The following is a 25,127-nucleotide window of genomic DNA, read 5'->3' on the forward strand; positions in this document are numbered from 1 at the left end:
TTTGCAACGAGGCGTTTCATTCAGTATAGAGGAGTGAGGGTAGCCTTGACGTATGTATTCAAATAATTTAGTTCTCGCTTCGCTTCAACTGCATCGCGGGTGAGCGCATTTCTATTAGTTTTAATTCTGTATAACATTAGTGGTCCTTCGTATATGGTCTTCCATGTACAACCAACCTTCTACGCATGACCCTCGGCAACGAACTGATCTGTAGGTATGTCGCCATGACAGAACCAAAAAAATACGGGATTTCAGTTTACACAGTAACTATCTACCATAGTAATATCGTTCCATAAGGGACGGGATGTTTCATATTCATTGCGTTTTAGGACTGCTTGTTTCCTTTCACGGCGTTGCAAGCCCGTTTCGCAATGAATGATGTTGATTGCCGCGCCCTTAAATAATTCTGGTGTTCTAGTGCATAAACGCTGTCATTTGTAGTCAGGACGTCGACGGAAGCATCGTCAAGCAGAAAAATCTCCTTGATACTACAACAAATACCGTTCGTGATACATCAGGTTTTTCCCAGGAATACAGATCAGTCCCTACACATAAAGCGAGTTACAAGATTACAAACCAGTCCGCCCATATGCGCCTTGATATTGTACAGCCATTCCAATATATTTACCCCTTTACTTTCACTCCGGCCCCCTGGAGGATGCCCTTCAATTTGCCCTCAGCATGCAGCTTCGCCAAGTCATCACTACCTCCGATAGAATTTCCTCGGACAACAATGTTGGGGAATGTACTATGGGATGTTAGACGCGTGAGAAGTGATTTTAACTGGACCGAGTCATCTGTCAAGGAAGAATAAGTAAAAAATAAAATAAAGCACAGAAACAGACATGGCACACCTCTCAAATCGACCTCGATAATCTTCACGGGTGGATCGAGGTCGTACGACTCTAATAGCGTCTTGGCTCGCTTGGAGAATCTGTTCAAGACGTCTCAATATAATGGATATCAAGATGGCCGACATACTCACTGGCAGTAACTCTTACTGAACACGACCACTGGGAACCGCTTATCCAGCATCTTCCTTTCTACTTCCCAATCTACGTCGTCGCCCTCATCTGCAGCATAAATACGCATGTCAAGCGGCTTAGTTGGGTCGAGCATCGTCATGCTATGACTAAGGATATGCTCATGCTCGACGTCACCCGTCACCAGGTGTATCAACCCATATATCTCATCCACCGGCCGTTTACGTTGTTTGGTCAAGGCCAGCTTGGCGACCGATGCTCGTGAAAGGACGGAATCCCCCACATCCTTGAGGGACTCGGGTAGGGACAGAGATGAGCGAAAGTAGAGGACGAAGGCAGTCAGGATGGCGAGGAAGATGATGAGGCGACGCCGACGGATGGGAGACGCGCCGGTTGAATGTTTGGAAACGTTCATGGCTTGGTGCGGTCAAGTCTCGTTGCCAGCACAGGTGGGGTATTTGAGGAACGAGCGGTGGCTGTGTTCGTACCCACATCTATTTTTGTTGCGGCAATTTTTAGACATGATCGCCGAAGGAAGAAATACGGTTCACATCGTGCACCGACCAAACTTCCACCGCTTAGTGCAGCCGTAGCAAACGCCCCCCCCCCCCCCACTGAATGCCCCGCCAAATGTCCATCAGGTTGTTCAACAGTTCGTCACTTTAAACTAAACCATGTTTCTAATTTGGACCTGCCGTGATATCTGCCGGCTCAGCCACCAGCCACCAAGCTTCAATTTTCAAACCTCGACAACCCACCTCTGACAACTATTATGCCTCGAAACCCTTTTGACTCATTCTCTGATGAACACGAAGCATATCAATCTTGTCTGAACCTCGAAGCTACTGGCGGTACTAGCTGGCACCTGCTCTTGGATGGCCTTGAGAAAGAGTCTTCTGCCGTCATGTTCAAATTCAGCCCAGAAGTTGTGGCGCGAGTCCTGGGCTTCTGAACTTAGTCACGCTCCTTATAACCAAGGCAAGGCTTTTCTGGCACGAGAAATCTCCTTTTGCAACGATAATGGCGAATTTCTTGCCGGCTTGGCATATATATATGTTATGATTAGGATCTGGACGTTCTCGTCCTCGTCTACGCCGTGCAAGAATGATGTTCATTGCAACAAGTTAAAAATCCGAAGGGTGCAATACCGAGGCCTACGTCAGTCTCAGTTCCCGACCATCATTCGACGCAACGACAGCCAACATCGCAGCCCTTTTGGCGCAGCCTACTGTCAGTTCAAGTAATGCCACAAAGCTGGTAGGTAGAATTTTAGAGTGTTGTTCTCCGTTGAAGCTTCTCAGGCTTTGGTGCGAGACAATTATCGGTGTATAGTGTCGGGGAAGGTGGACACGGTCAGCTTGAAAAGTAGCTTGACAACGGTCGATGTAACAGCCGGGGGGAGGATAACACATACACAGCTGGGTCACATATTAAGTGAATCGATGACGGGCCGTATAGACGGGACGACTGATGCCGCGCAGAGAAAAGTTTGTCTATCTTCCCCTTACATTTGTCTGTAGTTCCATCTAACCTCAATTTTGCTTGTCAGTTGGAATGGGCGTCGTTGTTCAATGATTTGCTGAAACTTCAGTTGTCAAAGAGCCCAATCAAGATAACGTTCACAGACCGGCGAATACGTTCACGATAGCAGCTGACTATCACGTTGAGTTTGACGGGCTCCGCATCTTTCTTCATCCAATTAGGGACGTAAGTGAATTAGTTTTCTTCCTCTTCCTTTTGAACGCGAGATTTGTATAGGATGACAATAATACATATAAAATCCATACATATCCTCCGTGTCAAAATGTTGAATATGGACTTCCTCCCTAAGTGTCACTCACTGATACGACGGGCGGGCAAATTCTTCTTCCCAGCCGTCGTTATTTCCAACTCCATGATACTTGCACCAAGGTTGGACATTTCTCAGGGCAGGGGAGGTCATGGAACAATTATTCCAAGATGTAGAGGACATAAAGGTCTTAGCAGGGGATGGAGGATCGCACGACCTTTTGTCTTTCTCCACGTAAGGCCCAATTTCGATGACATTTCAATGCCTTCCAATACGGGCACCACCCTGTTCCAAATGGCGGGTGCGTTGAAGATACGCTAGACGATGACCAGAGTATCTACTGTGTACCATTTACATACTGTCCGGAGTACCGCACGGTACGCTGTCCACGGTATATCTCCAAGGAGAAGGTGAATTCACCTTGCGCTTCGGTGCCGATCATCAGCCACACCTCTCACCAGCTTTTGATGGTTACAACTATGTGTTGTCTGTGATCGTTGACGTACATCCCTTGTTGTGTCGGTCGCCTTGTAGTATATAACGCGCTTTTGTTATGGGTCCCTTAAAAAGACGACAACCTGCGGCAAATCTGGCATGGCCGGATACAGTTCTGTAACACCACTTGAAGACCCCACGAACAGTTTTGTCGAGATCGCTTCTGCACTGATACATGACTGTCTAGTTGGCATCGAGCGTGGCGGGACCACGATTTCGAATCGGGGAACTCTGATATCCCTCTCTATCCAGGGTGGCGATCTCCCAGAGCAGCGATTCGGAGGGTGCCTATCCCGTCTAGTAGCACTCCGTGATCAGATGTTGGATGGCAGGGACCAGCTTCGCCTCGCTCTCCGTCGGGTTTCGCAAGAGTGGAACCACGAAGTAGCGCGGTGGATTCTCCGACGGGGCCGTGGGACGGAAGATGTAGACTTTCACCTCCGGTTTGACGAGTTTGTGTGGGAGATTCAGCAGAGTCTGCATGACGCAGCTGCTCTGCGAGCATACCGGGATAGGATATGGGCTTTTTTGGGTGCACCACATCCACCGTTTGCACTGGTGTGATCCAGCTACATGTCGGCGAGAGACGGGCCGCCCCATTCTACACCGATCGCCCTCCGCTAATGCCCTTCCCCGTCATCTCGCCCGAGTCTCCACGTTTATCTCAAACCGGACGATCTACCTATTGGGCATGACGGGCCGTAGAAATCTTCGCCATATCTGTTCATGTGTATTTTAATCCATCTTAATATTTCTTCCACTGTATCAAGCTTATTTAATTGAACAATTTATCTTCATATGGATCGTTGAATCTGAATCAAGCTAACAAAAACAATGCACAAATTGCAGCGTCAACTGCTAAATGTGAGCCCCCTTTTTCCTTATAACCGCGAAGGAATATTTGACCGCAGGTCCCTCTTTTGCGAACGACTCGTCACGGACTGGACCCTCAACGAATTGACCGCTCAATGCACCTACTGTGGCGCATATCCTGCAGCGTGCTGCTACTACCAGACTTTCAAAGAGAATTTATTTCCCTGCGGTATTCCCGTTGACATACATTAGATCCGGGCGCGGAAAAGACTAGTCAACGTACGGAGCTGTCGGCTGCCCTTCAAGGACTAGAGAAGATACGTATGCAGCGATTTGAGACAGACGGGGAGAAATACCAGGGTGACAAGAGGCATGAACTCCAGACATTCAAGACCCATAACACGAGAAAAAACTCTGGGTCCTGTGACTCGTCCTCAATGGATCATCGTATCCGACTTTGTGCTGGAAATGACAAAGTGGTTGCCCAAGTGTAGTCTTTCAAATTCCCAACCCGCAGCGAACTGGCTAGTATCAGACAAAGGGAATGCGCACGTGCCAAGGAAAGTGACTCGCGAATCTTGATCTATATTTGAAATTGAACGAAGCTGTCAGGTGTGGAAAATGAGGATATTAATGTGGGATTTTGGATAATTCCTCGAGAGATGAACAAGGCCGACGAGTTGGCGAAGAAGGCTACTCGTGTCATAGCTCCTTGAAATGGAATTTTTTGATGGTCATGTACAGCACCGATAGAAAGATCTATGTCTAAACAGGGATTCACTAGCAAGTGCTTATAGCATATGAAAAAGACGCATACATAGCAATCTAATGAACGCAAGACTACGACTCCTCATCATAGAGCGGAAGACCCCATTTCTCTGGAATGAAATCTTCAATGGATCTGAGAGTAACATCTGCCTTTTCTTCTCCAGTATATTTCACACCCAGAAGGTTGCTATCCGGGACCCACACCACTGGGATTCCATCAGCATTGATGTCGGTAGAGATAACGTATCAACAAACCGTTCATCCCAGCTCGCTTGCCAGCTTGCACGCCAGCGAATCCATCCTCAAACACTAGACCTTTCTTCCTCTCCGATATCTGGTCTCCCGAGACTGCGCCGGGCTCACCTACATCCCTTCCCAGTAACTCTCTAGCTGCGACCAAGAAAATATCAGGCGCCGGCTTTCCTCTCATAGCCTGTCCTCTCCACTTCTCGTCATCGGCGCATACGACGTTCCCTTCGAAACACTCAAATACGTCGCCTAGGTGACCCGTCTTTTTCTCATACCTCAATCGCCCGGAACTAGTCGCCACTGCGATCGGAATCCTGTGCTTTCGGAGGTGCCGCACGAGCTTGCGTACACCGGGGAGAAGAGGGACGGAGGGTAGGAGTTTGTCTTGAAGGATATTCTTCTGTTCGATGTAAGAATCGACAGATAGCGAGATTGAGGGAAAGAAGGAGAGAAGGTGCTCAGCAGAAGCTCTTTCGGCTACTCAATGGTTGTCAGGTTCGATAGCAAAAGATTTGCTAGACGCACGTTTACCCATGCATCCTGATTTGATGTCCCAGGTCATCTCCTCGCCATGATGTGCAAGGATCTGATCTGCCAGTATGTTGTGAATAAGGGGATGCAACCTAAGAAATTCTTGAACGGACTGGTTACGTGAGTATGAATCCTTTCTGTATCAACCAACAGTCCTGTAAACAGCCCAGTGAGATTTCGGTGTATCCCTTGTCGAGGATGACTTGCCATCCAAATCGAAAATCACATATTCTACTGTGGTGGCCATGATTTTTGTGGACTTCGATGCGGAAAGAGAGTACACGAGGCTGTCACTGTCCCTGGTCCGATGGACAAGATCTTTGTAGATATGAGCTCCATATATGCGCCGCAGTCATCCCGTCATTGCATTATCGATATCGAAAGCTGTAACATGGCAAAGGAGAGGAGGTCGTTAACGTTACAATAATAATGGTCGCGTTATTTCGGTCCAGTTCAGTTGGAAATTTGAAATTAACACGTTGTCTGCTCTTCTCAGTGAATTCTGTTCTCAAACCGTCATGACCTCCAAACTATCCTAACATTCACATTTTTCCGCAACAAATTTAGACATATATCTCATCCTGTGCATGATCGTTTCATCGTATTGCGGAAGAGCGATCATCCGAGCGGTATTCGGAAATGCTCCGGCAGAGAAAAAAAAAATGACTCGCCGGGACGGGGGGTTCTCGCTCAAATACTACCATGTCTATGATATCTGGCTCCGTAGTTGCAAGGTGCATATACATTCGCTCCATGTAGACTTTGCTGACCAGCACTACAGTGAAGGACCTGAGATAATTGAGCTCGAAGATTTCCGCCCTACGCCTTCAACGTCCCAGTCGAATTTCACACAGGATAGTGCTGAACATACTGACAATGCACCCCTCAATGCAACTTCTTTGCCACCTATGGTTGGTATCCACCCTTATTACGTCTGACTATCAACTCACCGTCCAACAGGACCACGGTTTCGATGCCTGGGCTTACTTGGTCAGCGCATGGCTCGTCGAACTCCTTGTCTGGTCTTATCCTTTCTCCTATGGTGTTTTCCTCAACTACTATGCCTCACACGAGTTCAAAGACTCGTCGTCTACGCTCCTTGCGCTTGTTGGGTCCCTTTCAACGGGATTGATCTACCTCTCATCCATAGTGATTCTTCCCGTAATTGCACGATACCCAGCGCGAAAGAAGCAAATGATGTATGTTGGCTTGTGTTTGAGTGTCGCGGGGCTGATTGGGGCTGCATTTTCGAACACCCCGGAAATGCTCGTACTCACTCAGGGTGTTATGTATTCGATTGGTGGAAGTAAGCATCGTTGAGCGGGTTGTAGTGGACCATGCCTGATCTCACTCAGGTTTCCTCTACTTTCCTGTCATGACATATCTGTTTGAGTGGTTCTCGGACAAAAAAGGATTGGTACGTCCGTTATTTTGATGCAAGGCAAACGAACTTTTTTTTAAAAAAAATCTATGCAGGCAAACGGACTTATCTTTTCAGGCACTGGTATGTTCATGTCTTTGACATGCCTCGCACCAGCTAATGCGAGTATAACTCAGGTGTTGGTGGTGTCGTCATGCCAATTATCACTGAAGCACTGCTTAACAAGTACGGACGCAAGGTGACAATGCTTGCATTGGCAACCAGCTTTGCCCTCCTTGTACTCCCCGCCTTCCCGTACATCAAGCCTCGTGTCCCGATATCCCATATCGTCCATCAAAGGCCGATAGATACGCAGTTCCTCAAGTACCATCCTTTCTGGGTCCTGTTCATTGCAAATTTAGTCCAAGGACTAGGAACGTTCTTGCCCACTTTGTACCTGCCGAGTATGTTCACTTTATACTTCTACGTAGGTTAATTCTCATATTTTCGTAGCCTTTGCAACGGACCTAGGGCTGAACAATGCGACCTCTGTCGGAACTTGGTCCCTGTCTCTAATGAATGGTATGTTTAATTTTACTCGGTTAACTGTTTTGGCCTGAATTCACTCTGCAGGTGCCTCTGCTCCTGGCCTGATCTTCATAGGCTATCTCTCCGACCGCTTTGATTTGCGCATATCAATCTTCATCTCTGCCCTCGGTTCGTCCCTCGCCGTTCTCTTCATCTGGGGGTTTACTATCCACATTGCACCATTACTCGTTTTCGCCTGCATCTACGGTTTTCTTGCCCCAAGCTGGTCAGCAATGTGGCCTCGTTTCATATCCACAGTAGCAGGCGACGACCCCCACCAGGCATCCATCATGATGGGGATCTTCATGGCTGGACGAGGAGTAGGCAACGCCCTTTCGACACCTATCTCGTCGGGTTTGTTACATCCTTGGGCGTTTACGGGGAAATCGATATTCCCCTATAGTTTGGAGGGTTATGTAGGTGTTCATCCATCCATGCCACAAGTTTTGGGTAATTGACATCCGTTTTTAGGGTCCTCTCATCTTGTTCACGGGTATTACGCTGCTCGTGAGCACTTGCGGAATCAGCTATCGCAACCCAGACCGTACTACCAATATCGCAGAAAGGGTGCCGAGGAGGTTTAGGCGCGCATCGATATCGCCGCCTTGATGGCTTGTGGATCAAAATCAAGAGTTCAGGGCGATATTTCTCTACAATAAGTAGGGAACTGATATATCATTCAACTTTACTGCTGTGGCTGTGTAAAAGCTGAAGAGGATATCACGCAAGTTCTCCGTATTACCTCCAGCGACTGGCGCAACGGTGCCTTGATTTGATCACCGTTCTTCCTTATTTAATAGAATGGGTTGTCATCAGTAAACGGCGTCCTGTTGTAGCATTATTCTTAATTATCTTTGGGGTTGCGTTACGGTTTGCAGGCAACATGGAATACATCGATAACGCGATTCAGCAATTTTTGGTACGGGTATTTCTGCTTCCCTGCCAACTCTGAGAATACTCCACTCATTCTGACAATTAGCCACCATCGATGGCGTTATTGACAACAGAAACCCCAGTTTTTTTTTGTTCTGGTGCGGAGAGCAGCATGGGTGATCTTTTCTCTGATTTGGACCCCGTATCTATATCTTGACAGATCACACATACATGATGCCACAAGTGAACGACGCGTTCGTCGTGTTTGAGTGGAGCGAACAGAAAAGTCCTGGTGCGGAGGTCAGCCGGAAGGTCGGTCCTGAGTACGTTCAAGCACGAGGGCGCGGCGTACATCGCTGTCCATCCATGTTCGGTCTTACGATAGTGGACTGCCGTTCCAGCTGCTGCCGAACATTCAATGGCCTGCATGCCAAGACTGAGAGAATGGAATCCAATGAAAATGGACGAACATGGAGCCCTCTATGGACACTCACCGCAAGTCTGTGGAATGTAAAGATTCGCGGGAATGCACTTGTTCCTGTGCAAATGAAATAAACTACGGAGAATAGATGGACGAACCAGGCGCGCCTAACGCCCAACTTAAACCCACTATAATTCTCGGAGGTGATGAAACCCGACTGTGACAGGATTTTACCGCGCACAGAAATAGCAAACAAATGCCAGCTCTACAGAAATACATTGATACATGCAGTGATTATCATTATTCACGCTTGGCGCACCCCTGTCGATGTAAACAGTCTGAAAAGAAAAGAAAAGAAAAGCAATAAGCGATGGTGAATACATACGCTGCGAGGAGCTACGCACCAGTGACCTCAACCTCAAGAAGGCTCTGCCTGCCGAGACGCGAAAGGCTCTTGCGAATGACATCTTCTAATGCCTGCATCATCGACGCCGCACCTTCCGCACCCTCTCTCAACTGCACCCGTACCAAAACTTTCCTCAGTTCCCTCATTTCCGGCTGAGTAAGTACCTTGTCCAGCTCTTCCCACTGAGAAGGTTCAGCGAAGAAATGAGAGACCACATCGCTCTCTTCAACATCCGCATCATAAAAGTGCACTCCAACATTGATGGCAAGCTCCTCCAGCTGATACGTTCCGCCCGAAGACCTGAGCGTATCAGTCCACCATCGAAGCAACGGCCGATGAACAGGATTGTCCGAAATCGAGAGGGAGAGTGACTGGAGATGGTACAGGTTGAGGCGCGGGAGACCATCTGTAATTGATGAGCATTCGGAATAAGCATTGTTTATCAATACATAACGTACCTGGCCGGTTGATCATCCGCATCGTCCCAACGTCCAGCCTCTCCAATGTATCTTTAGTCGCTTCCAGGATGGTCCCGATACTCTCCAGGTCATCCGTGCTCGCGGGCCTTACAACAAGCGTCGTCAGACCACGTAATGACTTCAAGTCCACGAGCATTTCCGTCACGTCCGACCCGTAGCTATGATACACCAACTCAAGCGTGTCGAGGTTATTCGGAGTTATCGATGACGAAAGCGGTGAAGATGGCGAGTCGCATTGAAACTGATGTAAACTGAAATGCTTCAACCGGGAGAAACTCCGTATGAGGTTGTAGAATCCATCCCTGTCCTCGAACCTCAGTACATTGAGGAATAAGGTATCCAAAGGTTTCGAAGATAGTGCCGATTGCACCAGTTTAAGTACCAGAGCATCAACGTTGACAATGGACAATTCTCGTAGATTAGTGAGAGCATCGAGAATGCCGTGGAGCTCCGTCGGGACCCATTGTTCCTTGCCACGATTGCCTAGACCGATCAATCTCAGCTTTCTAACATATCGCAAGACGGATGGCGGTGGTGATGAGAAGAGTGGACGGCACTTCTTCAACGAAGAGGCGGGCAAGGGCGGTGCTAGAACAAGCTGTCGAAAGAGATGCGTGCGCGCACGATGAAGGAAAACGCGACCTGCGAGGGCACTGACTCGGAGAGAGTGCACGTCTGCTTGAAGTTGATCGATGATAAGGTCGATTAACTCTTGAGGAAGTTCTGGTAGAGAGTCTGAATGCGTCAGTTAGATTGAAACCGTAGAGAAAGGAGATAGAAAGCGTACTAGACTGTCCCTGCCCTATCCAGAATCTTGACATTAGACGGTTCATGGTGGCCCGGAAGGAATAGTATAGAATCGATCCATTCGATTCCTTTGGGTCTTAAATGGACATCAAGTAGAAAAGAATGGAGATCACGAGCCGGTTCAAGAATAGCTGCGAACGGGAACCTGACAACCACCTGCCATTGTTTCTTGATCTCAAAAGAAGGGTCCTAGGGAAAGCCGCCAGGTGATATAGAAATGATGCCGTAACGATGGAAAATAGGAGTGTCTCGGGAGGTGGAGGATGCATTGGACTGGGACGCTTCGTCCTGAGGCCTGAAGTAGGAGCCATTCTGCCGACCGACAATAAAAAAAACCTCCAAGGACGGGACCGAAGGAAGTATCCGGAGCAAGATCGATGAAGATGTCGGTGGATTAAATCCATCACCATAAATGGTGCCGTTTCTTGGGCTACGCTCGCGCCCAGCGCACCCGAGTCCACGCCACGCACTATAAGGCAAGCGCAGCAATCAGAACCCAATTCTCATTCACTCCCACTTCCCTCCCTCCAGAGTATCCTATTGTCGTGCCTAAAACACGATCCCAGGCCTACGTGAATGCTCTTCTTCCGTGTTTCGGAAATGAGCCACCATGTGTGCACGTCATATTCCAATTCTGTCTCCCTTACAAGTCGACATTGAAAGCTTATTCACTCCCCCGTTTACGGACCACTTTTAGGATAGCGAGGGCACAGGGTTCTGGGAACTTTTGCGCGTGGTCCTGGTTTAACCACAAACGTGTCACGGTCGCCGTTGATCAGATTTAGCGGATGTAACCACCAATAATGAACCTCCGCCGACGAAGAGGATCAAAGCTACCCCAGCTTCATCAGGGTCCTTCAATGGCATCACGATTCCTTCATCACTCGCTCTTTCAATAGTCTCTCTCGATGAAGACTGCGTCGCATGCTGGAAGGTTTTCGCACACATGTAGAAGACGCTTGCGTGTTGGCATCAATGATGATGCTTTATGGCTTTGTCACAGCACATGCTAGCCATCGTCACCAAGTGTCCACTATCGATTCTTCCAAGCGGCGGACAACCACGTACCATTATCGTAGTGATCAATCAAAGTCGAAACTACCTATTTTTTGCGTTCTCTCTGTAACTAGGGTAATCGGTTAACTATTGCTGCTCCCACCGAGTGAAAACAATACTCACACAGAAGCAGAAGAATAGTAACAGCGCCGTTTCTCATCCCAAGCCAAATGTCATGGCCCTTCTGCTCCGCAAATGTCTACAAATAAGGTTCGGCGACACCTGGTTCACACGTTAATCCGGCTGGAGTGTCCTTTATATACACCCTATATTCCACATGATGGTATTATACTAGAAATGGGCACTTGCATTAGCTTTGATCAAATGGGTTATAGAAACTCGCTACCGGCATTGACATTGTGCGCTGTAGACAGTGGACGATTCCCAGTGCACGTTATCCGACGATTCGACATAAATTGACACGGTCCACGAAAACGGTCTAGAAATTCTCATTATTTTCGCAAGTAACAATGGTACATCTAATGCACTCACGTTCATTGGCCTCGATCCACATTTTCGCATATTCAATGGAAGGCAATGATCCTGGGCAATGACGCGCTTCCTCATGTCAACTCAGTTGTTGACATAGAGCATTCGCGTTTTTTCTGTTGCTTTCGGTTGGACGTCAACATTCAACCACTATTTATCGACCGCCACACCTGTCAATGGATGGATGGATTCCAGCATGACATCGACGCTAGATGAACCATGCCTTCTCGTATGCTTCGACGTACGTGGTTTTCGAGACGCTCTCCCAAGCAGAAAACCCGAAGTGGCGTATTTCTTGACTGCGGAAATAGTGCAAGATGGCTTTCTGGCTGACATCTGAGGAGCGACTTTGCCGGGTCTGGACATCGTCGCGCTGATGGCGGTATGGAGAAAAACCCAAGCTTCCTTCGTTAGTTCACCCATCTTCAAAAATACACTGATACAGTGCGCGGAGTTCACCAGAGTCGTTTGCAGCACGTGCATGACCATTTACCAGGGAGCTCTATGCATCTGTTTCAGACCATCGCCCCTCCTGAGCGACACGATACACTGTACACAGATGTCAGCAATTTGAGTAGGACGCGCTCTTTAGAATAAGCACCAAGTTAGGATCTAGAATTCACTGACGCTCGGCGTCAACTTGTCTCTACGAGGTTCAATCAAGTAACCCTGAAGACTATTATGTTGTCGTACTTCGCCTTCTCCGCCAGTTCCTTTTGCCTTTAATACAGACTGTTAATTTCGAAGGCCTTCCCTGTCAGCCGGAAGATGGAGTGTTTCCAAGTGTTAAGTCACAGAAGGCCTGACTATATGCGCCGACATTGAGTGAGAAACGTCGGTGAGATGGATAGAGAGCTGCGACTGGAAGCCAGTGGCGCATTTATACAAATATACGCAGCGGCGGGCTGTAATCAAGGTCTAATCTTCTTGGGGGAGTGCACAACTAGTGATTTTTTTCAGGTCTTCGTCGCCGCTCCCTTCTCAGGCTACAAACTTGAGATTTGCGGCTCGTGAAGCTGGAAGTTGGCAAAGCAATGACCGTGGATACAAGAGAATCCGAAGTATGGATACGGATGCGCAAGGCGCAGAAACTTGGAAATGTACGAGACAAAGAGCTTGAGGGCCATGTGCCTACAAGTACTCAGTCCCAAATTTCAAATTCAAATTACGGATACAGGACTCTTGATTTCCTAACCTCGAGACCGAATTGTATCTCTAATCACAAGTGAATCAAGATGGTCAAAATCGAATACGTTCTCTTCGACATGGATGGTGAGTCTCCTACTCATCGCTCCCCGTTTTCGGTCGCTGCAGTTCTCAAGGCAGGCCTAATGATTGACTCTGAGAAGATCTACACCGATGTTACCAGTACGCTCAAGTCTCTCATAGCAAGACTTTTCCGGAACGATATTGACACGAGCGCGATGCAGACGCTATCCTGGCGCCCTACGGCTGCGAGATGACCTGGGATATCAAAGCTGGATGTATGGGCAAACGTACGTCCCACAATCCCTCAATTTGAACATTTGCTCACCTCGTCTTCAGCCGAAAGGACAGCTGCCGAATATTTATTATCGCATTTCCCCGGAATCTCACTCACGCTCGAGTCGTACCTCACACAACGGAACGACCTGCAAGATGCTATGTGGCCTTCAGTTCCCCTTCTGCCGGGGGTCGCCAAGCTTGTTTTGCACCTTCAGAAATACGGGATACCTATTGCTGTCGCCACAGGATCGAGACGGAGGAACTATGAACTCAAGACAGGACACCTCCAGGAAGTATTTGGGTGCTTCGAGGGACGTGTGGTGTGCGCTGATGATGAAAGATGGATCATGAAAGGGAAACCCGAGCCGGATATCTTCTTGGTTGCTGCCAGGGAGCTATTACACCGAGATGTAGGTGAAGCTCGGAGCGAGACTTCCGAAGTGCACGAAGCAGAACGTCGAAAAGGACTTGTTTTTGAAGACGGCTTGCCCGGGATGCAGGCTGGGAAGCGGGCTGGGATGAATGGTGCGGCACCTTGCTTTACTTTCACTTGTTGTGCTGACGAACGCCCAAGTCGTATGGATACCAGATGCCAATCTCTTAGATGTGGAATATGTCGGCGAGGAGAAAGCTGACGCAATGCTCAAATCATTACAAGACTTCGTTCCGGAAGAATGGGGACTGCCTCCTTACGATGACGAAGCGTAACGCTTGTACTAGACACGTTGCATGAATTCCCAGAATATACAACCAAGATAGTAATGAACCCAAATCCCCAAAAAACCATATAATCCACCCCACCCACTCGAGCCGAAACGTCTTGATGCTGTTGCCCATCCTCGCGACCAATAGATATCTTGCATCGCTCAGCTCAAAAGTGAAAGTCAAACCCCTCTCAAACCCTCTCGCGTTCATGGTCGGCGTCTTCGATCACTCAACAGGCTCCACACCCCTCTTCGTAGCTGTAACAACCGCGTGTTTCTCTTTTGCCTCCTGATCTTTGCTTGAGTCCGAGCCATTCTCCGTGGTCGAACTGGATTGTGAACCAGCAGAACTATAATCTGGAGCGTGAAGTTGGCGTGGAGAGACAGTTGGCGAGTCGTCATTCAGGGCGTTAGTCTAACGCAAAGAGATATCCGAAGGTGCAAATGATGCAGCATCCCTTGGAGCGCGCTTGGAAAATAAGGGAACCTCTCGTCTAGCCGATGATCCTGGAACGCCTGTTTGTCCTACTGGCGCAATGCCTGGGGTCGATTGGTCCTTGATCGCTCTCGTTGCTTTGTCTGTCACGCCGTTGACGGATGGGGTAACGTCTTGTCGAGACAGCGACCCTAGAACATCGTTCTGTCCTGCTAGTGACCGGTCCCTGATCGTTTCCGTCACTTGCGTTGACTCGTCCCTCTTGTACGCGAGCAGACTCGGACTCGCCTTCGGTAATCTTCTCGTCCCTATCAATCATCGACCTGCGTATCTTCTCAATCTGGTCGTGTAAGAGCGTCTCAGGCTCACAAGCTTGCATCAGCATCAGGATAAAGCAAGCTGACTTGGCACCATACGCAGCTGAAGGGTTGGATACGTCTGTGTAGAGGATTTAGGACCTCTACACGCATAGACCATCAAACGAAGACCATAGGTCATAGTTCTAGTCTTATTCTCCCATTATAACTCTTTTGTAGGTACTAAAAGACCATCTAGATATGTCTCACTAGGACCATCGCTACGATATCATATATACCCGTACTTATTGCATGGTAGATCATCATTGTATTCCCTCTTTAATCGAGTCTCTCTCTCTCTCTCTCGTCTCTGCAATCACCGTCGTCCGAGCACCTATATCTGAGATGTGATTTTGTGGATATTTCGAGGTAGGATCACGTCCGACACCGCTTGTCAAGGTGTTGCCAGACGAGGCGCCATCTAGAGGCTCGGCGTGTGCAATGGCGAGCATGAGAAAGGCAATTATGGCGAAATACATCTTGCTGGGAAAAGGTGAGTAGAAGAAAGATATGTGTAGTCACTGGGACCGCATAGAGGGAGTGGATGGATGCTAGGAAAGCCGTGATGCGGTAGGAACTGGGCGATGTTGGGGGTAGAAGGATAAGAGGCGCGCTCCTTTTGGCCGGCTGTATATATGCGCGTATGGATCACGTGTCCGTGCAATGCCATTGTCATCATTATTCATACACTGATATAGGACCAAAATAACAGGTATCTCGCTCTGATTTTGCAGAATTCTCCGTTGAAGATCTTCCCAGTCACCCCCATCGTGTATCGGAACGCGCTCCGTCGATGGGCTTGAGAAATAACTCCCCTATCAGGCTCCATTTATATTCATTGATGCTCGATTCAAGGCTCAGCGTCTAGGGCAGTGCATGGCGTAGACGAGGACGAGGACGTACAGATATCAATCATTCCCATAACATATAAATACGCCAAAGCCCTCAGGAAACTCGCCATTACCATTGCAAGAGGAGATTTCTCGTGCCAGACAAGCCTTGCCTTCGGTAGATTGCTGAAGATGGGTCGTCAGCGGATATCATTACTCAGCATATGACTGCTGTTCGAGTAACATATGCTTATATTAATACGCCTTCGGCACCTATATGTCCTATCGATTGTAATTTGCCGTGCTGTTTTGTTCTACCGGGCGGCATAGATTCAATATTCCTCAGGAAATAAAAGTTGAGAATATGGAAAACCGGTATATGGAACAATATTCCTAATCCCTGGAAATGAAGAAAATATAGATGATTCTACAAACATACTTGTAGAGCAATTAATATGTGAAAGTATGTTCAAAGAACATATCTGAAGTCCTTCTGCTGGAAGTCCGTCAGGTCTGCAAAAGCGAACTTGTCATCTTTCTTTTCCTGACCCTCCGCCTTTGAAGTCTTGTTGTCGTTCTTCTGTGAGGCTGATGGAATGTAGGACGACGTGAGGAGATCATCCCGCCTTCTATTCTCGGCATTCAAAATGTATCGCAGCACGAGTGATGAGACAGACACAACTGAAAATCGATGTAAGATCACACATGTAATGAAAAGAGACTGATTCGTACAGCACATGCATACGATGATAGCTATCCAAGTGGATTTATAGTGGACGTGGGCTTCGGGAGTCAAAACAACTGCAGGCAAGCGGGATATGGGAATTAGCCTTCGAAAATAATGTAGGAATGACTTACTGTATCCTCCTATGATGTTACCAACTACATGCCGACAAATGAATCGGTATTAGGACGGACGGTATAAACAGCAGACCGACCATTATAACCAATGAAAATCATACCACTGCAGGCAGCTTTCTTCGTCCCCCCTGCAACATTTGCAGCAGCTAAAGACAGAATCAGGACATAAGGGGCACCAAAGGACGCTACGAGGTAATATCCCCACAGTGGCAGAGCCCTGTGTATCCAAGATCCTTTCCATACCATGATGGCGCCGGTGATTATTGGCCAACAGGTGATCGGCAAAAGATAGGTGCGGATGTTCTTGTAACGCCCAGCAAACCATCCAGATATCCAGATAGTGAGACAAGTCATTGCGCCACCTTCAAGGATTATGATTCAGCTGCTCGCCTATGGTGTAAACGGACATGCCAGGTATCTGGAGAAGTATGGCATTCAATGAGCTGTAACCAAACGAGGTGATGATTCGCGCTCCGAACTTCCGAATGGATTGTGAATTTCAGGATCAAATAGTACAGATAGGACAACGCCTACCGCAGTGACGCCACCGTTACACACGTATATAGCTGAGGCGCAGAGCAGGAATATCCAGAGCTTGATATCTTTGATGGATTCCATGAATTGATCCCATTTCCACCGTGTCTGATCTTTTCCTGTCATATTGGAAGCCAAACGCTGCTTTAACAGATATTTTTCTTCTTCCGTGAACCATCGGCCGGGTTCGTTTGGTGAGGTCGGTATTACTAGAAGGACGACGAGCGACCATAGGATAGTCCAAGAGCCGGCAAATAGGTACCTGAGCAGGAGTGAGGGGCACAGCGAGAGACGTTATGGAGTACATACATGTATTTCCATGTTGCCAGCTTTCCTGAAGCGTGCCCAAGGCCGTAGTTAATTAGCCCTGAGAACATGCTGAATATCCCCGTAGCGCTGTACCATATACCAAGCCTCGCCGTTTCTACGAGCTCGTGAGCCTTAAAAGCGAAGCCGGAGAGAATCAATCTTACGTTCTTTCTTCGTATACCACAGTGCCGTTATCGCGATGAATCCCGGGGATACTGCAGACTGTTCCGAGCTTGACTAAGTAAAGTAACACTTCGTGCAAAAGAAAAACGGCATGCTCACCTCGACTATACCTAGGAAAGTCCTTTGTACGACCAAGCCGGTATAGCTCGTCACGACGACGGTGAGCATACAGATGACTCCCCAAAGGAAGATGAATGCGGATAGAATCTTTACAAGGGGAACCCGCTGCAGGATGAGTGCAATTGGAAGGACTCCCACAATATATCCGTCTAAAACGTAAGGCGGTTAAGACAGACATGGATGCGTGTGACGACATGAAAATTTACAATAAAAAGCAGCATTAGCAGTAGAATACCGTTGGGTAGAAGTGACTCCGTTGTGCTTTGTGGACAGGTGCTGCCATGGGGTCCGTGACCTTCCATAAAGAAAACGGAACGATGGGAACCTACTCACCAAGTCTTCAATGATTCCAAAAACTGATGCTGAACCCAGAACGGCTTTATCGTAAAATTCTGCGCAAATGCAATCATTTAGTAATCGAAGCGCGACCATGTGATAAGACTCACGAAGTCCATATGCTACAGTTAGAACTGGCATTACTGGAAAATGTGTAAGCGAACATGACAAAAACCTCTAAGCTGCACTGTTACTCACAAATAAGGTCAATTTTCCAGACAAGTTTCCTTTCCATAGCGGTTCCCGACATATTTTTGAAGGTTGGAAGTCGACTGTCGACAAAAAATGAATCACAGGCTGCAATTATTCATATGTGCGTAAAGATGTCATAACGCAAGCATATTTGCCCGCTACAAAGGAGATACCAATAAGTAGTGCAAGAAGAAAAAAGTCGGATTAGCGGTCCGAATTGGCACGCCTATCGGCCGAAGCTCTCCTCGCAGTGCGGAGAAGGCCTGTGCTTCAACTGACGAGTTGTGCAATGAAACGGGACGAGAGGGGCTCTTCCTATGGGCTGATTTCGCTGATTTGAAGCCTGTCAAGCATTGCGGTCCAGAGTTTACGAGGTTAGACCGTGACCTTGCCAAGTTGGACTTGCGACAGTAAATTCTCCAACTTTTGCTCCTGCACAACCAAGAACCCACGAAGCCCTAGGACGTCAGCTCTGAGAGTACCTGGAAAAACACGTAGTCGACTTGTAAAGTCACGACATATCCGAGTCGATGAAATAAATGGTCCACCAATTCAAGCTATGTGCAATTAAATCTGTACAACAAATGCCAGAACTCTATGGATTGATTCAAGGACTCATATTGAAAACTTTCATGAAAAGTCTCAAAGCGAGGCGACTATTCAGAAACTGAAGATCTAAATCAGAAAATATTTGACTCCCGTACATGTCAAAAAGTGGCAGAGGCATACTGATAAGCGCGTTCATCGTCCTGCGTGCCAGTGCATCGCGCGACCATTTCGCCGAATCGAATTTGGTAGGTCCTGCAATTATCGAGGACAACGCTCACCAAAAGAATACGAAGAGTATTTAGAAGCGACGTGGTGTAACGTCGAAACGTGGCAAGCGCGTGCTCTGGGCTCGTTGTCTTACTACGATGACCGGGTCTCCGCCAACGATACGTGACCTGGCGGTCAGTTCATGGGTCTACTGTATTCCCTCTTCCTACTAAAGCTGGTCTAGACCAAGGAATGCTTCATTTGCCAGCAGGACAACGGTGAAATTCCTGAGCATCGATAAATGAAGCGACTCATTCCATGCAGGACCAGTCGAGTCGTGGGTCCATCCTTGCAAATGCACTCTCGTAGCACACCAGGCATATTTGCTACGAATGATAGAGGCGCTGCCCAAGACTACACGAGCAGCGTGTCCTCAATGCGGCTTCAAGTACCGGATTATCATGACAAAGTCATTACCTTTGGAGCTTCTCCGGCTGGGAAACTCACTTTGCAATTTCTGCGGGATGACGTTCAGTATGGCAACGCTATGTGGGGTGGTAGTGTTTATCGGGGACTGTGAGTCTGTGTCCTTCTGCTTCATGAATAACATTGACAACTAGTATCATTCCAGCTCTTGTGTCGGTTCTACGCGCGTACGGCATGTATTCCATCAAGTTTCTTTTCGGTGACACGTACGTGCTTGGTAGATCGTGTCCAACTATCGTTTATGATCTGTTCTATCAGGTTATTCGATACATTACTGACCAGCGATACCTCTTCCTGGCCTTGGTCAACTTGGCTTCTGGTCCCGTTCCTTGCTTTGAGATGCCTGTTTTCTCGGGAGCCCTTCCGATTCCGTCATCTGCTCGCCTATATTCTTGTATTGCCATCCCAACCTCCACGGATGGTGCGCAATCGCCTGATGAGGGAGGCCTCTCTGCATCTCGGTTTTTTCTCCCTTCCCTACGACTCTTTATCGCTCCAATGGCCTCCCACACGGTTCCAATTCGGATGCTACATCTACATCGCCCATTTTGTCTACGACTATCTCCGTGACCATACCGTCTGGGCCTGTCTGCTACCCATACGCCCTTATCTCGTAGCCAACATCATGGTCTTCGTCCGATGGCGGAGGAATCGAGCACGACGTCTTGAAAATGGGGGAGACCCTAATGCACCTCAAGAAGTTGACCTGCCACCTCAAAATGGTGGCCGCGCGCCTCCGGAAGAGCCTCAAATTGCACCAGAAGTAGGAGACCGCCTACCACTCTGGATGGCTCGCAGAATTTTGCAATCGCAATCCAGTCCTATACTACAAGCAATACTCCTGCCTTCAATTGCCAAGGGAATGGGATATCTGCTCCATGAGTTGGCACTACGCTATTTCCCACTTCAGCATGTCCTTGGCATGCGGCCCACTGTAACAACCGTTGGACTTTCCCTATCGTTCGCAAACAAAATTATGTGGGACCAGACCCTGAATAACACTTATTACTGGACAAAGTTTTCTGCTTGGGTATGGTCAGAGACCGACCCTGTCTGGTAGGCTGCATGCAGTTTTTGACGACTAAGAAAGTCTGACCGACTTCTCATTCTTTCTAATTCAGGCTTCGGAACACCATCGGGCTTGGAGTCTTCGTGCTCGTACGTGATGCTTGTTTACATAATGAGGTACTCATTCTTACAGCACCTTAGCTGAAGGACGCGCTACGACAATTGCATCTGTGGTTACAGAAGAATGAGATCGAGAGTCGTCATGTCAAGGATAGAAGTTTCGAAGGCTTAGACCCTCGTGACCTTGATCTTATACACCCAGTGTCCTAGCGGCCTGATTCGTACTTGAATATAAAGCATGCCGGGATGGAACCGTGTGAGTGTGTATCATCCCTTCCAAGACGCAGGTCAATCCAAAATCAATTCCAATGTACTTACGTCAAGGATTCGCGCCAACGTGGCAGATTCGCATGATCAACTGTACCTAGTAGCTGCTCCCAGTCGCGCCATTCCTTTCCGTTCTATCTGATGGGCGGCGTGTATTACACCAGAACCGTGAATTATTCATTACTTGGCCCGAGCTACCCGTAGAAGCCCAGCGCAATCTCTGTGTCCCTGCTGGCTTGCATAGTTCTGACATCGACTTCTGATGGGTTCTGTCAGTGATCTACTATTCGCCCCAATGGTCTGCAGTGGATATAAGCTGGACGCTTCCTTCCCCCGCTAAAGGCTTCGTGTACTTGTTGTGCCCTTGACCATGAAGACTCTTCGCTTGTATCCCTGGGTCATTGCTGTCTTACTCTCCCCAGCGCATTCGGCCGTGCCGCTTTCTAGCATTGACAAGAATTCAATTTGGGGCCGTTATGTCCCTAATGAATACATCGTCGAAATGACTGACGTTCAAAGCCTCGGACGGAGGACTCGACGATCGGTGGGCCCTTTACTGTTTCGGAGTTTGGAGAATTGTAGTGATGCGTGCGTGAGCAGCTTCATCAGGATGTGTACAAGGAAATGCGCAAAAGGGGTGTCAACGTTGAGGTGAAGAAGGAGTACGATGTACCTGGCATTTTAACAGGGGCATCTATGACACTTTCGGTAAAGCAATCACAGTCTGTGTATTGATGCTCATTAATTGTTACAGACACCGGGAGTACGCGTTAAGCTCATGTTCCTATAAGTTTTATGGAACTCATGATTCTTCCACAGGATGTCGCTCGTATGAATGAAATTCCTGGCGTAGAAGCGATCAGACCAGTGTTGATGATTCCGTCCCCCCAGTAAGTTGTCTTGAGAAAGTTGTCTATTACATTTTAACGAAGCGCTCTTGCAGACCCATCGACATGGTCATTGTCGACGATCCAAACGATCCTCACCTTCCTGATTCACTAAGCACGCATATTATGACGGGGGTTGATAAGCTTCACGAGGAGGGTTTGTATGGGGATGGTGTCAAGATTGGAATGTGGGTTGCTTTCGTGAATCATCGCTTAGTTCATATGGCACTAAGTTCCGCTTTCTTATGCCAGCATTGATACAGGTGGGTCCATTTAAGACATATCCTATCTAGACGTAATAAGAACACGTCTTTTAGGTGTTGATTACACACATCCTGTTCTCGGAGGTGCTATAGGTCCGGGAAACAAGATTATCGGAGGGTATGACTTTGTTGGAGATGCGTACAATGGAACAAATACCCCGCAGCCTGACAATGATCCTCTTGACCAGTTGAGCTCTGTTTCTTTCGCTCTCCATTCAGCCATCCTTATGCGCGATTAGATGCGCTGGTCATGGAACTCACGTAGCTGGGATCATTGGTGCGAATCCGAACAATAGCTACGGCATTATTGGAGTCGCAAACGGTGCATCTCTTGCTGCTTATCGCGTCTTTGGGTGTACGGGTAGCACAAGTGACGAAGGTAAAAGTTATCCATTCATGTCGGAGTCGTCCTTTCAGATTCTCGGTTAGTGATCATCGATGCACTCCTTCGGGGATACAAAGACGGGATGGACATCTTGACATTATCTCTCGGTGGTGTTGATGGATGGACTGAAGGCACGAGCTCAGTTGTCGCGAGTCGAATTGCTCAGAAGGGTATAGTTGTGACCATTGCAGCCGGAAATGGTATGGGCCACTTCTTGCCTATCCTCTCTCGAGCGCAAACCTAACTACATTGCGAGTAGATGGCGCCTATGGGTCATGGTACACATCCGGTCCCGGAAATGGCATCAGTGTCATTTCTGTGGCTAGCGTCGACAATATTGTCATTCCTATTCAGAACGTCACAGTCAAAGGTGTTGATCACAACCCAATCGTAGGTGTTGCTTTGAATGGTTTGAATACAAGAAGGATTCAATGTGATAATAGCCGTACCTTGAGGCTATTCCCTTTAATGTCACAGGTGATCTACCGATCTACGCGACTTCAACAAATACTTCCATCACAGACGATGCATGTAGTCCTCTTCCTTCGGACACGCCTGATTTGTCTGGATACGTCGTTATCTTGCATAGAGGTACATGCGCCTTCGTATGCTGGATTTTCCTTCTTAGCAGCATCTAAACTGACATCCGGCAGACCCAGAAACTTGCCAATGCAGCTGCCAAAGGTGGAAAGACCTTCCTGATATACAAGTACGCCTTACGTCTGAATCCTCTTTCTTGATTTTATAATCTATTCTTTAGCTCTGACACGGGCGCTTGGGATTCTATCGCAGTCGGCAATTATACCGCTGCCCTCATCTCGGCTGAAGACGGAAAATTCGTGCGTCACTATTATCGAGCCAGAAAGACAACAAGGACTGACTTGTGGAATTAGCTTGTGGAACAGTTCGCTGCCAATGCTTCTATCGCTTTAAACTTCCCTCAAGTCGGAGGTCAGTACAACTTGCCCGACGCTCATGGAGGTCTCGTGAGCAGCTTCTCTTCCTACGGACCTACGTTCGACATGTACTTCAAACCGGCTGTTGCAGCTCCGGGCGGAAATATCCTCTCTACCATCCCCGTGCCTCTAGGCTCCTATGCGGTGGAATCGGGTACATCGATGGCAACACCTTTCGTGGCCGGAGCTGTTGCGCTCATCCTTCAATCCAGAGGAAAGTGCACAGAGGTTGGGCTGGCGGTCAGAGATTTGCTCCAAACTACTGCATCTCCGGTCCTTTCAGAAACCATAGAGGGTTCTCTACTGCAGACAGCTACGCAGCAAGGCGCTGGTCTCATCCAGGTGAATCGCGCTGTCCATATAAGGACGATAGTAACCCCCGCACAACTCTTGTTGAATGATACAGCGAACTTCCACTCCTAGTACGTTGTTATTTTCCTTAATTTTACGCTGCTAAACACTTCCGCATAGCCAAACCATTACCATCACTAACACTGGATCGAAGAAGGTCAGATACAAATTGGAACATGTCGCTGCTGGCACCGCAGCGACTATTCGAGATGTAGGTTGATCCGTTCTTTTTGAGTCCTGAAATTTAACTGACTGATAAAACAGGCATCCATCTTTGCTTCTCTCGGACCTGTGCCACTGACCAATGCTACTGCAAGAGTAAAAATCAGCCCCAAAAGCCTTACCGTCGGTCCTGGTGAATCAAAAACTGTTTCACTGTCATTCACTGCACCTGCAGCCGACGCGTCCTCTCTCCCTGTCTTTTCTGGTTTCATCAACGTAGTCGGCACCAATGAGACTGTCCACGTCACTTATTTGGGTGCTGCTGCATCTTTGAAAGACCAGACCGTTGTCGATAATACTGATTCGTATTTTGGCGTTACTCTTCCAATAATCCTGGACGGCGCGGGCAATGTGCAGACGAATCCGACGAACTATACGTTGGTTGGGAGTGATTTTCCGACGGCGGTGTTCAGGTTAGTTCAATGTCTTTTTAGATTGTATAAATGAACGCTCGGAATCTAGGATGGCATTTGGATCTCCTGCTCTTTCATTTGATCTGGTAGACAAGGATACAACGATCGCAAATCCCGTCTCAAGACGAGGTCTGCTATCATTCAACAGACCCTTTGAATCGGTAGATAAAACAGTTCGAACTATCGGTTCACTGGCAGAGGTGGCTTATGTGGCGAGGAATTCTGACGCTGATGTTAGTTACTTTTCGTGCTTTGAATGCTGCTGCTTACTCATTGATTTGTTCAGGATGCCGATGACAACGGATACAATGCATTGTCGATTCTTGGTACCTTTGCAAATAATTCGCAGATTCCCGACGGGCAGTATCGTGTTCTGATGAGCGCACTAAGAGTGGCTGGTGATCCATCGGACGATGGGGACTATGAGAGGTGGCTAAGTCCAATTGTTGGCATCAATGCTGCAAATCCTTAGCGTCCTTTAGTGGGGGGCTCTTGTTTACGACTACTTGAATGTCATTGGTGTAGAAAGATATACATAATAGATATGACTCGGACGTACC

General features: G+C 48.0%; 12 protein-coding genes across 12 annotated transcripts; 5 read left to right on the forward strand and 7 right to left on the reverse strand.

Annotated features, from left to right (window-relative positions):
* Positions 1–413: 413 nt before the first annotated feature.
* On the reverse strand, positions 414–1,423 carry BT62DRAFT_932052 (thioredoxin-like protein). The gene is made up of 3 exons (XM_043186277.1): positions 986–1,423; positions 855–934; positions 414–797 (listed from the first exon to the last, which is right to left on the reverse strand). Exons 1-3 carry the CDS (start codon positions 1,396–1,398, stop codon positions 625–627), a joined length of 666 nt encoding a protein of 221 aa, XP_043040115.1. The 5' UTR covers positions 1,399–1,423; the 3' UTR covers positions 414–624.
* Positions 1,424–3,316: 1,893 nt separating this feature from the next.
* Positions 3,317–3,881, reverse strand: BT62DRAFT_932055 (uncharacterized protein). The gene has a single exon (XM_043186278.1). The coding sequence runs from the start codon at positions 3,808–3,810 to the stop codon at positions 3,565–3,567; it is 246 nt and encodes an 81-aa protein (XP_043040116.1). The 5' UTR covers positions 3,811–3,881; the 3' UTR covers positions 3,317–3,564.
* Positions 3,882–4,069: 188 nt separating this feature from the next.
* BT62DRAFT_1076158 (uncharacterized protein) lies at positions 4,070–4,574 on the forward strand (the record flags this gene model as incomplete). The annotated part of the gene is made up of 2 exons (XM_043179188.1): positions 4,070–4,309; positions 4,333–4,574. The coding sequence occupies exons 1-2, from the start codon at positions 4,102–4,104 to the stop codon at positions 4,572–4,574; spliced, it is 450 nt and encodes a 149-aa protein (XP_043040117.1). The 5' UTR covers positions 4,070–4,101.
* A 73-nt stretch (positions 4,575–4,647) lies between these two features.
* BT62DRAFT_1022419 (HAD-like protein) lies at positions 4,648–5,689 on the reverse strand. The gene is made up of 3 exons (XM_043178276.1): positions 5,623–5,689; positions 5,104–5,574; positions 4,648–5,054 (listed from the first exon to the last, which is right to left on the reverse strand). The coding sequence occupies exons 1-3, from the start codon at positions 5,657–5,659 to the stop codon at positions 4,921–4,923; spliced, it is 642 nt and encodes a 213-aa protein (XP_043040118.1). The 5' UTR covers positions 5,660–5,689; the 3' UTR covers positions 4,648–4,920.
* Positions 5,690–6,281: 592 nt separating this feature from the next.
* Positions 6,282–8,461, forward strand: BT62DRAFT_987029 (MFS general substrate transporter). The gene is made up of 9 exons (XM_043190040.1): positions 6,282–6,362; positions 6,410–6,539; positions 6,589–6,934; positions 6,984–7,045; positions 7,105–7,132; positions 7,186–7,452; positions 7,502–7,570; positions 7,622–7,992; positions 8,048–8,461. The coding sequence occupies exons 1-9, from the start codon at positions 6,331–6,333 to the stop codon at positions 8,183–8,185; spliced, it is 1,443 nt and encodes a 480-aa protein (XP_043040119.1). The 5' UTR covers positions 6,282–6,330; the 3' UTR covers positions 8,186–8,461.
* A 592-nt stretch (positions 8,462–9,053) lies between these two features.
* BT62DRAFT_129885 (uncharacterized protein) lies at positions 9,054–10,023 on the reverse strand. Its single transcript, XM_043179790.1, has 3 exons — positions 9,735–10,023; positions 9,275–9,682; positions 9,054–9,208 (listed from the first exon to the last, which is right to left on the reverse strand). The coding sequence occupies exons 1-3, from the start codon at positions 9,889–9,891 to the stop codon at positions 9,171–9,173; spliced, it is 603 nt and encodes a 200-aa protein (XP_043040120.1). The 5' UTR covers positions 9,892–10,023; the 3' UTR covers positions 9,054–9,170.
* A 488-nt stretch (positions 10,024–10,511) lies between these two features.
* On the reverse strand, positions 10,512–11,004 carry BT62DRAFT_129900 (uncharacterized protein). The gene has a single exon (XM_043179791.1). The coding sequence runs from the start codon at positions 10,970–10,972 to the stop codon at positions 10,640–10,642; it is 333 nt and encodes a 110-aa protein (XP_043040121.1). The 5' UTR covers positions 10,973–11,004; the 3' UTR covers positions 10,512–10,639.
* A 1,006-nt stretch (positions 11,005–12,010) lies between these two features.
* On the reverse strand, positions 12,011–12,673 carry BT62DRAFT_129919 (uncharacterized protein). Its single transcript, XM_043179792.1, has 3 exons — positions 12,278–12,673; positions 12,111–12,223; positions 12,011–12,057 (listed from the first exon to the last, which is right to left on the reverse strand). Exons 1-2 carry the CDS (start codon positions 12,594–12,596, stop codon positions 12,192–12,194), a joined length of 351 nt encoding a protein of 116 aa, XP_043040122.1. The 5' UTR covers positions 12,597–12,673; the 3' UTR covers positions 12,011–12,057; positions 12,111–12,191.
* A 614-nt stretch (positions 12,674–13,287) lies between these two features.
* Positions 13,288–14,545, forward strand: BT62DRAFT_130007 (HAD-like protein). Its single transcript, XM_043179793.1, has 5 exons — positions 13,288–13,379; positions 13,434–13,475; positions 13,538–13,603; positions 13,653–14,117; positions 14,167–14,545. Exons 1-5 carry the CDS (start codon positions 13,343–13,345, stop codon positions 14,298–14,300), a joined length of 744 nt encoding a protein of 247 aa, XP_043040123.1. The 5' UTR covers positions 13,288–13,342; the 3' UTR covers positions 14,301–14,545.
* A 1,611-nt stretch (positions 14,546–16,156) lies between these two features.
* Positions 16,157–18,633, reverse strand: BT62DRAFT_987031 (MFS general substrate transporter). Its single transcript, XM_043190041.1, has 13 exons — positions 18,460–18,633; positions 18,372–18,404; positions 18,259–18,317; positions 18,132–18,201; positions 17,905–18,074; positions 17,787–17,844; positions 17,623–17,737; positions 17,314–17,575; positions 17,191–17,257; positions 16,857–17,141; positions 16,777–16,800; positions 16,651–16,719; positions 16,157–16,599 (listed from the first exon to the last, which is right to left on the reverse strand). Exons 1-13 carry the CDS (start codon positions 18,509–18,511, stop codon positions 16,388–16,390), a joined length of 1,476 nt encoding a protein of 491 aa, XP_043040124.1. The 5' UTR covers positions 18,512–18,633; the 3' UTR covers positions 16,157–16,387.
* A 550-nt stretch (positions 18,634–19,183) lies between these two features.
* On the forward strand, positions 19,184–21,071 carry BT62DRAFT_994193 (uncharacterized protein). Its single transcript, XM_043190456.1, has 7 exons — positions 19,184–19,403; positions 19,454–19,487; positions 19,534–19,785; positions 19,841–19,901; positions 19,954–20,751; positions 20,817–20,853; positions 20,905–21,071. Exons 1-7 carry the CDS (start codon positions 19,368–19,370, stop codon positions 21,031–21,033), a joined length of 1,347 nt encoding a protein of 448 aa, XP_043040125.1. The 5' UTR covers positions 19,184–19,367; the 3' UTR covers positions 21,034–21,071.
* Positions 21,072–21,389: 318 nt separating this feature from the next.
* BT62DRAFT_968447 (pyrolysin) lies at positions 21,390–25,039 on the forward strand (the record flags this gene model as incomplete). Its single annotated transcript, XM_043188904.1, has 18 exons — positions 21,390–21,634; positions 21,688–21,798; positions 21,845–21,853; positions 21,910–21,980; positions 22,034–22,165; positions 22,230–22,240; positions 22,295–22,427; positions 22,480–22,619; positions 22,670–22,825; positions 22,885–23,015; positions 23,069–23,230; positions 23,279–23,334; positions 23,386–23,464; positions 23,519–24,003; positions 24,053–24,143; positions 24,197–24,567; positions 24,617–24,800; positions 24,854–25,039. The coding sequence occupies exons 1-18, from the start codon at positions 21,461–21,463 to the stop codon at positions 25,037–25,039; spliced, it is 2,682 nt and encodes an 893-aa protein (XP_043040126.1). The 5' UTR covers positions 21,390–21,460.
* Positions 25,040–25,127: the final 88 nt, after the last annotated feature.

Source organism: Guyanagaster necrorhizus, assembly GCF_019112545.1.
Source record: "Guyanagaster necrorhizus MCA 3950 unplaced genomic scaffold BT62scaffold_12, whole genome shotgun sequence".
NCBI lineage: Eukaryota > Fungi > Basidiomycota > Agaricomycetes > Agaricales > Physalacriaceae > Guyanagaster > Guyanagaster necrorhizus.

What these genes read in the sequence shown, in the direction of transcription:
- BT62DRAFT_932052 (XM_043186277.1), bottom strand. Translation starts at nt 1,398, where the DNA reads ATGAACGTTTCCAAACATTCAACCGGCGCGTCTCCCATCCGTCGGCGT. An exon ending in TTCAGTAAGAGTTACTGCCA is followed by an intron (nt 935 to 985) that starts GTGAGTATGTCG and finishes CGTCTTGAACAG; the next exon opens with ATTCTCCAAGCGAGCCAAGA. An exon ending in TATCGAGGTCGATTTGAGAG is followed by an intron (nt 798 to 854) that starts GTGTGCCATGTC and finishes CTTCCTTGACAG; the next exon opens with ATGACTCGGTCCAGTTAAAA.
- BT62DRAFT_1022419 (XM_043178276.1), bottom strand. Translation starts at nt 5,659, where the DNA reads ATGACCTGGGACATCAAATCAGGATGCATGGGTAAAC. An exon ending in ATCAGGATGCATGGGTAAAC is followed by an intron (nt 5,575 to 5,622) that starts GTGCGTCTAGCA and finishes ACCATTGAGTAG; the next exon opens with CCGAAAGAGCTTCTGCTGAG. An exon ending in CAAGCGAGCTGGGATGAACG is followed by an intron (nt 5,055 to 5,103) that starts GTTTGTTGATAC and finishes ATGGAATCCCAG; the next exon opens with TGGTGTGGGTCCCGGATAGC.
- BT62DRAFT_987031 (XM_043190041.1), bottom strand. Translation starts at nt 18,511, where the DNA reads ATGTCGGGAACCGCTATGGAAAGGAAACTTGTCTGGAAAATTGACCTT. An exon ending in TGCTAATGCTGCTTTTTATT is followed by an intron (nt 18,075 to 18,131) that starts GTAAATTTTCAT and finishes CTTACGTTTTAG; the next exon opens with ACGGATATATTGTGGGAGTC. An exon ending in TATCATCGTATGCATGTGCT is followed by an intron (nt 16,600 to 16,650) that starts GTACGAATCAGT and finishes ATCGATTTTCAG; the next exon opens with TTGTGTCTGTCTCATCACTC.
- BT62DRAFT_129919 (XM_043179792.1), bottom strand. Translation starts at nt 12,596, where the DNA reads ATGGTCATGCACGTGCTGCAAACGACTCTGGTGAACTCCGCGCACTGT. An exon ending in ATCCATCCATCCATTGACAG is followed by an intron (nt 12,224 to 12,277) that starts GTGTGGCGGTCG and finishes CGAAAGCAACAG; the next exon opens with AAAAAACGCGAATGCTCTAT.
- BT62DRAFT_129900 (XM_043179791.1), bottom strand. Translation starts at nt 10,972, where the DNA reads ATGGTGATGGATTTAATCCACCGACATCTTCATCGATCTTGCTCCGGA.
- BT62DRAFT_130007 (XM_043179793.1), top strand. Translation starts at nt 13,343, where the DNA reads ATGGTCAAAATCGAATACGTTCTCTTCGACATGGATG. An exon ending in CGTTCTCTTCGACATGGATG is followed by an intron (nt 13,380 to 13,433) that starts GTGAGTCTCCTA and finishes TTCTCAAGGCAG; the next exon opens with GCCTAATGATTGACTCTGAG. An exon ending in GAAGCGGGCTGGGATGAATG is followed by an intron (nt 14,118 to 14,166) that starts GTGCGGCACCTT and finishes CGAACGCCCAAG; the next exon opens with TCGTATGGATACCAGATGCC.
- BT62DRAFT_994193 (XM_043190456.1), top strand. Translation starts at nt 19,368, where the DNA reads ATGACCGGGTCTCCGCCAACGATACGTGACCTGGCG. An exon ending in CAACGATACGTGACCTGGCG is followed by an intron (nt 19,404 to 19,453) that starts GTCAGTTCATGG and finishes AAGCTGGTCTAG; the next exon opens with ACCAAGGAATGCTTCATTTG. An exon ending in GGCTTGGAGTCTTCGTGCTC is followed by an intron (nt 20,854 to 20,904) that starts GTACGTGATGCT and finishes ACAGCACCTTAG; the next exon opens with CTGAAGGACGCGCTACGACA.
- BT62DRAFT_987029 (XM_043190040.1), top strand. Translation starts at nt 6,331, where the DNA reads ATGTCTATGATATCTGGCTCCGTAGTTGCAAG. An exon ending in ACTTATCTTTTCAGGCACTG is followed by an intron (nt 7,133 to 7,185) that starts GTATGTTCATGT and finishes AGTATAACTCAG; the next exon opens with GTGTTGGTGGTGTCGTCATG. An exon ending in GTCCCTGTCTCTAATGAATG is followed by an intron (nt 7,571 to 7,621) that starts GTATGTTTAATT and finishes TTCACTCTGCAG; the next exon opens with GTGCCTCTGCTCCTGGCCTG.
- BT62DRAFT_932055 (XM_043186278.1), bottom strand. Translation starts at nt 3,810, where the DNA reads ATGTGGTGCACCCAAAAAAGCCCATATCCTATCCCGGTATGCTCGCAG.
- BT62DRAFT_129885 (XM_043179790.1), bottom strand. Translation starts at nt 9,891, where the DNA reads ATGCTCGTGGACTTGAAGTCATTACGTGGTCTGACGACGCTTGTTGTA. An exon ending in GCGGATGATCAACCGGCCAG is followed by an intron (nt 9,683 to 9,734) that starts GTACGTTATGTA and finishes CATCAATTACAG; the next exon opens with ATGGTCTCCCGCGCCTCAAC. An exon ending in TCTTGAGGTTGAGGTCACTG is followed by an intron (nt 9,209 to 9,274) that starts GTGCGTAGCTCC and finishes TTTTCTTTTCAG; the next exon opens with ACTGTTTACATCGACAGGGG.